Raw genomic sequence first — 7,895 nt, 5'->3', positions numbered from 1 at the left:
TTTACTGGCTGCATTCGGTTGTGGAAATGGTATATGTGGCTTTTTCATATGGATCCATGCATTTCCATACCAGTGCAAGTCTACTGGCACATAAAATTGGCACCTACTGGCCCCTACTAATGGCCTTAGGGACAAGGGAAATAGAATTGTACATTTGTTGCACTATTTCAGGCAGACATGCTTATTAAGTGCACTACTATAGCCGGCATGCATGGTATGATATTCTAATACTACTATTGCAACCACCATACTACCATTACTATCACAAAACAATGGTCCTTTAATTCTGACTCTGAAAAATGAAGAGGTAGAACTAATTACGGGTACAAAACAATGGTCCTTTACTTCTGACTCTGAATAATGAAAAGGTAGAACTATTTACAGGATGGTGCTCGAACATTGAAAATGGCTGAACAAAATTAGTGGAGTGCAATGCATTATGTGCACTCAGTGTGCACTTAGGCTGAGCTGCTACACTTCTTTAATCTGTACCTTAATTTCTTAAAAATAAAGGGGCACAAAGAAAGGCCACTTTTTCTGCTGCACATGAGCAGCGACAGATGTCGTACTTTGTGTAAAAACCTCCAATAATGTTTCACAGCCAACTTTGGTACACATTAAAGTTGATCAGTGCTGACACCATTCAATCACTAAAAAGACTTATATTTGCTCGAGCTTAGGTGAAAATTGCTGTCTTGCAGTTTACAAGAAGCAGTTTACAAAGAGTTGGAGAACAATACATAGAGCACAAATGCATTTCTTTGTGAATGTTGAGGTAACTATATCAGTACTGGTGTTATATATGTACTGAAAAAAGTATTTTGTTGCACTGTATTTATAACTTCTTTAAATGATTATCAGTTTGGTATTTGTGCAACATTACAGTGGTATGAAATCAAGGGCTTGACAACAGCTCATCTTGTTGGGACATATGGCACAAGAAAGACACACAAAGAAGATTTTACTGTAGTCGTTGCCTTTCTTGCAGTTCTGTAGCGACATGTAAAATGAGAATTCAACCTTACAAAATTGTAAACATGGTAAGTGGAGCTAACCACAGCACTTGCGAAGCTGAAACGAGCCTGGAAATTGAATGTCTACACTGCAGCTACAGCAGTGCTTTCCAAGGTGGCTACCATAGCTGTAAGATTTATTTATTTATTTATTTATTTATTTATTTATTTATCAATACTGCAATCCACACTGGGGATTTTAGCAGGGTGGGAAACAATACATATGTACAAAACAATATAGCATAGGCAATGAACACAATACAAATCAGGTCAACAGAACTTTAACATAGCAGTGGCACAGCAAGATAAAACATTTTTACTCAATACTTGAAACAAATGCCGAAAGTGATAATTTTGAAACTTGGTCATTGGTTAGATGATTCTATTAAACCACTGTTTGTGGAAAGAAGGAATACTTAAAACAATTGTTACGCATACTAAATGGGGTTATTGTTCAACTATGTCGCTGCCTAGTAGCATAACCAGATGAAAAAGTAATTATTCCCGTGAGATCTGTCTTATAATGACCGTTGATAAGTTGAAAAAGGAATTTTAGTCATGATACACGGTTTCTTTGCAATAATGATGGCAGGTTTGCTTTATTGTTAAGAGGTCTGTCACTGAAGTGCGTCCGAAGCGGTTGTAAATGAAACGAGCTGCTTTTCTTTGCACCATTTCTATCTCTTTGGTGCCAGTTTTAGTAAAATGGTCCCAAATTACACATGCATAGTCTAGCATCGGCAGAATTACAGCTTTATATGCGAGTAGGCGTACAGTGGGAGTCGAAAGTTTCAATTGAAGCCCTCCTTAAAAAATAAAGCTCACGGTTCGCATTAGCTACTACATATTCAAGGTGCTTAGCCCAAGTTAGGTCATTTGTGATCCAGAGTCCGAGATACTTATGTGTTACTTCGGAAATAATTATGTTACTAATACCATATGGAAACGTTAGTTTATGCTTCTTATGTGAAATGGACATAAAAACTGTTTTCTCGAAATGAATTGACATTTTCCAGGCATCGAACCAGTCGACAATTTGTCAAAAAGCATCGTTCAGCAACTCCTGGTCAGTAATATTGTCTATCTCTGAGTAAAATACACAGTCATCAGCATAAAGCTTAACCATAACTGGAATACCATGCAGCACATCATTAATGAATAAAAGGAATGAGAGGCCCAAGGACTGAGCCCTGGGGAGCACCAGATTCTACCGGAAGTCGTTGAGAAGAATGATTATTAAAAACAACAAATTGTTCTCTGCTATCAAGGTATGCAGTGAGCCAATTAATTAGGAGTTTTTCAGTATCTTGCTCACTTTGTAAAGTAGTTTCTTGTGAGAGACCCTGTCGAAAGCCTTTGAAAAGTCCATGAAAATAGCATCTATTTGTTTCCCATTATTAATTGCTTTCGCAAAGTCGTGCACTGTTAAAACTAAATGGGTAGAGTAGCCGTTCCTGAATCCATGTTGATGCTTTGTTAGTATATTATTGTTTTCCAAGTATTTTGAGATATGATTATGGATTATGTGTTCCAAAAGTTTACATACCGTAGATGTTAAAGAAATTGGATGGTAGTTTTGAATGCAGTGCTTTTTTCCTGTTTTATGTAGTGGCTTCACTCTGGCTGTCCTCCAGTCACTCAGTACTTGTTCCTCGCACAATGACCTTGTGAACTGAATGTGCAAGTACTTTGATGTCCATTCTGCATACCTTTTTAAAAATGTGTTTAGAACGTAGTCTGGGCCAGAAGATTTTTTACTGTTCATTTGTAAAAGCATGTTTAGTATACCTGGTTCGCTTATTTGAACATTGGGTATAGGCGGCATAGACATTTCGAAACATGGCATTACATCATTATCATTTGTATTATCATCATCAAAGTGTTTGTTAAACACATTTGCTATTTCTTTGCTTTCGTGAACTGCCTTACCATCAACATGAAATACAACACATTCCTTGGATGTTGGAGAAATAGAATGCCAAAATTTCTCTGGGTCCGTGGCTATGAAACTTGGTAGCAATTTGCCATATAGTAGCGCTATTTATCAGCATGCACTTTTAAGCTGAGAGGAAACGTCGTCGATCTTTTGTTTTACCGACTGCACATTTTCGATTTTTTATTGTTTCTTTACACATTTCAGTTTCCTTTGGAGCAGCAATGTCTCGCGGGAGATTCAGGGATTATTGCAATTTTTCTTTTTAATCGACAATGGGACAAAGTGATCAATCCACTTTATTTTTTTAAACCTGCACCACAGAGACACTATGACTTCCGTGGTACTTCAAAAGTTGTCAAAATTAAGCGAAAGTATATCAATAATCGATACATATCATCGGCTCAAGAGAACTTTTGGTAAAATATGAACTCAGATTTTTTATTTAACACGGTGTCTGCAACGGTGAGTAGTAGAGCCTCGTGATCCGATATGCCAGCTGGTACTATCTCGCAATTAGTTCTGGCACTAATTGATCCAGTGACAAAAAAAAAAAAAGCTCAAGCATTGACTGAAAAATGCCTTGAATTCGTGTGCTTTAATTGTTCCATGCACAATTTGCAATAAGCTTAAGTCAATTAAAGGCAAACACAATGTTCAGCATAGCTTCCCCTAGAGGGTCATGTTTTTAAGTGAGAGCGTTGCCCAGTCCACATTAAGCAAATTAAAATCTCCTGATAATACAATACGATTACCGGGTTTTACATTCGTATACATGCAAAAATTGCCTAAGTGGAGGGAGCATTGGCTGAGTTACCAGCTGGCTTGTAGAGGTCTAGGTCTAGAGTACATTACGAAATACGGCTATTAGCTGTGGCCTCAGCTATATCAAGCTGGAAGGCAGATTTCTACTAGCTATAGCGTTGCGTGCTTCCTGGAAAGGAAGACACGTACGCTTGCTTTAAAATATTTAATGTACGTTTACTGACGCTACTGCCAGTGCGATCGATGAGCGAAAGATAAATACAGCTGAAATGAAAGAAGCGAACGTCAGTGACGTACTATTACATACACAGTTACAAGGAAAACATATCACGTGCTCGACGCGCCGCTTCACGGCTTCTTGTTTTTCAGTCAAGGCAGCAGATCGAGTGGTCGACTGCCCGCTCGTCAGATATGGGAATCGTCCTGGCCATCTTGCTGGGAGGCAGCGCCTTCGAAGCCTTGATGACGAGCACGCCGTTGACAGAAAGCCAACCAGAGCGCTGGACCATCTTGTAGCAAACTACGGTGATCTCAGTGCACAACTACGCCAAACTGGGCCTGAACGCTTAGCAGACGACACGGGTGTTTCTTCGTATAAACACCCGTTTGCTAAGGGAAACGAGAACCTTCGAGAGCAGTGCGAACACTTTCATTGGCTGTCTGGGAGGGCAGTGCCCTCGACGTCAGCGCGGCAGCGCTTGGCGTCTGCTTCCGAGCCGAAGCAGACTGAAGTGCAGTAAAGTAGGTAAAGTTTAGGATTCGTAGCATAATATGACAATGGATATAAAAATGCTACAAATAAAAGTTCTCACTGTTGCATGTGGTCAGCCTGTCGCACTGCAAAGCTATGGAATCCCGAAAAGAATTCGGGAAAACCTTCAGGAAACGACCACGGCGAGGACCTTAGCGTCACGTGCACGTGATTGGCATTGACCAATCCGCATTCGATAGTCGCGCTGCCCGAATATTCCAGAAAGCGCTCGAAACCAGCGCAGGGGGTATAAAAGAACGTGCTCCCACCGATGCTTGGCAGACCGTAAGCCTGCAGCCTGTGCTTTGTGCACGTACTGATCATCATGTCGCTGTTTCCGCTTCTGAACGAAACGTCGGACCTAGCCCGTCTTCTTGGGGGCGGCAGCTACCTCGATGGTGAGCTCTTCGATCCTCCATTTTATCACCAGCGGTTCTACATCCAGCCGCTGCAGAATCAGCAGAACCAAAACCGCCAGGTGTGCCCAATGAGGGGAGGTTCTGCGTCAACCATGTGCACTAACGAGGATAAGTTTGCCGTTCGGCTTGACGCGCGCAACTTTGCGCCCGAAGAGCTCACTGTGAAGACTGTCGACAACTGCCTCGTGATTCACGGCAAGCACGAAGAAAAGTCCGACGACCGTGGCTGCTACGTTTCCCGGGAGTTCACACGCCGCTATGTGCTTCCCGAAGACGTCGACCCGCAGACCATCAAGTCGCACCTTACTCCCGGCGGCGTCCTGGCCATTGAGGCGCCTCGCAAGAAAAAAGACAAGCATGCCAACCTCACCCCTATCAAAGTTCATCACGAAGGCAAAGCCAGTGGCGACAGCCAGAAGTCAACTTGAATAGTTACCGCGGTTTCTCCACATTCCGGGGCTGAATTAACGCCTGTATTATATATATGTTCCTGTTCATATTTCGTTTATCACGCATGGAACTTGTGTGACATTGTCATGTTTATTTATTATTGTCGAGTGAGTGCAATAAATGTTTCGTTTAAGACACTGTGTCTGAGGTGTCATGCCTGCGGACTGTGAGCTCGCGCGCGCCATCGGCGCGCTGCTCGCAGGTGCTACCAAGCGTAAACAAACTTACGAAAAGCAGACGACGTCGCCATTAAGTTTGTGAGCCGCATCGCCGTACGCACTTGGCTACTACATGGCTAAAAGGTTTCTCGGAGCAACACGCTCGAAGCTGTCTAAAACTGGCAGAAGTAAAGCATATTAGTACTGCTGCAACAATGCACGGCAGTCAAATTACTCGCGATTTTCGCAAAACTCCTTTCACCGTTTAGCGCCACAGGCGCGCAGGGATACGCGATCGCCGCAGAATACATGCCGCTATGTAGTAGTCCGTGTAAACAAGCGGCGAGACACGAGTTGCACTGGAACCGCAACGAACGCACTGCAGTCGGTGGTGATCCAACGTCAGTTGAGCGCATATATCGCGCGTGTTTCGGTTCGAGTGGCCGCCATGCTAACCAGTTGACATAAATCACATGGCGCGCGGAGTGAGCGAAAACGCGAGAGGTGCTGCGCCCATTTGAAAACACAGGGAAGATGGCTGCCGCTTCGGTGTCGCCGTCGGAAGGGTTGGAGGAGCCCAAAAAAACCTCGGCAGAGTCTGATAATTCGGCCGAGCTCGACAACCAGGCGGAGAATTCGGAGGATGCCGAGAACACTGTGCTGCCCGGAAATCTGGTGGAGTCCGTGCTATCGGAGGAACCAGACGCGCAGGAGCCGCCAGCCAAATCGGATGAGTCCAAGAAATCGGAGAAGGCCAAGAGGTCTTCAGAAAAAGCGAGGAAGCCCGGGAGGACCAGGAAGCCGGAAAAGCCGAAGAAGGTGGTGGTAATAAAGCCCAAGAAACCCATCAAGCCGAAGAAGCCGGAGAAGCGTAAGAAGGCAGACAAGAAGGCGTCCTCCGCCGAGTCCGATAAGTCAGCCGAGAGCGCGGCAGACAAGCCGGAGAGACCGAAGAGGTCCGACAAGAGCAAGAAGGCGGACAAGTCCAGCAAGAAGCCCGAGAAGCCTGTCAAGAAGAAGCGTGAGAAGACACCGGAGCCCGAGCCGGAGCCGCTGATCAATCCTGCGGATTACCGCTACCGTACCAAACCGTCGTTCTACCCGCTGCAAGCGAAGCAAGTGGCGCTCAACGTTCTCGGCGCGCTGATAACCGAGACCAAGAAAGGGAGCACGACGAGCATCTACGAGCGCGCCGCGGTGCTCACGGGCGTCAGCATCCGGGCCCTCTTCAAGTGGGTCGCCGAGCACGAGAGGAACGGACACGTCCTGACGCCGCAGACCAAGCTGCGCGGCGGCAAGGGCAAGAAGCGCAAGCGGAGGAACGCCGACGGCATCCTCGTCACACCCGAGGAGTACGAGCGGGCCAAGGCGCTCGCCATCGTCGCAGAAGGCGGCGACCCGTCCGCGCCGCCCAAGAAGAAGCGCAAGCAGTCTCCCAAAAAGAAGCGCGACCCGAACGCCCCTCCGGAGTCGGCCGACGGCGCGCCGGCCGCCCCGAAGCGCGTCAAGCGCCCGCCGGGCACCGGCTCCCCGCGCAAGAACGCCAACAAGGACCCGGCGGCCGTAGCAGCGGCCGCGGCTGCGGCCAGAAGTGTGCCGGCGGCGATGATGCGCCCGCCGACGGACGTGCGCATGGCGGCCGCGGCCAACAACGCGATGGGCGCGTACGGCTTCCCGACGCCGTGCTTCGACGCCCGGGAGTACGCGGCCCGGATCGCGCCCATGATCCGGCCGCAAGTGGACGTGCGCACCGCCGTCGGCGACAACGGCGTGGGCAGCTGCAGCTACGCGTCGCCCCGGCCCACGGTGGCCGCCGACGACTTCGGGGCTCGACACTCGCCCGTGATGCGGCCGGACGGTGGCCGGCCCAGCTGCGGCTACGCGTCGCCGCCCGCGGACTTCGCGCGGCACTCGCCGGTGATGCGGCAGCAGCAGCAGCAACCGTCGGACGTGCGACCTCCGACCGACGCGAGCAACGGCATGGTGATCGCTCCCGGCCGCGTCGACCACCGGGATTACGCCGCGAGGAACTCGCCCATCATGAGGCCCGACATGAGGGTGGTGAACACAGCGGATGCCAACAGCTGCAGCTTCGCGATGCCGCCGCGCGCCGACGTCAGGGACTACACGGCAAGGAACGCGCTGGTGAACCGTGCCGCGACGCAGGCGAGGCCGGGCGACGGCTTTCTACGCATCGTCGACGTACGGCACTACGACGAGTCGCAGGACATGGTGAACGCGGCCGTGCACTGTGCCCAGCAGCAGCAGCAGCAGCACCAGCAGCAGCAGCAGCAGCAACAACACCACCAGCAGCAGCAACACCAGCAGCATCAGCAGCCGCAGGCATTCACGCACGACATGACTGGGCGACCCACCGCAACCTGAACCGTCGTGCAGGATGTTGGC

At 48.3% G+C, this 7,895-nt stretch overlaps 1 protein-coding gene across 1 annotated transcript; it reads left to right on the top strand.

Annotated features, from left to right (window-relative positions):
- The first annotated feature begins 4,665 nt into the window (after positions 1 to 4,665).
- LOC142560889 (alpha-crystallin B chain-like) lies at positions 4,666 to 5,468 on the top strand. The gene has a single exon (XM_075673301.1). It carries the CDS (start codon positions 4,788 to 4,790, stop codon positions 5,307 to 5,309), a length of 522 nt encoding a protein of 173 aa, XP_075529416.1. The 5' UTR covers positions 4,666 to 4,787; the 3' UTR covers positions 5,310 to 5,468.
- The last annotated feature ends 2,427 nt before the right edge of the window (positions 5,469 to 7,895 follow it).

The sequence above is a fragment of the Dermacentor variabilis genome, chromosome 10, assembly GCF_050947875.1.
Source record: "Dermacentor variabilis isolate Ectoservices chromosome 10, ASM5094787v1, whole genome shotgun sequence".
Classification (NCBI taxonomy): domain Eukaryota; kingdom Metazoa; phylum Arthropoda; class Arachnida; order Ixodida; family Ixodidae; genus Dermacentor; species Dermacentor variabilis.
Note: the sequence above shows the minus strand (reverse complement) of the source record. Positions and strands in the feature narration are given on the sequence as shown.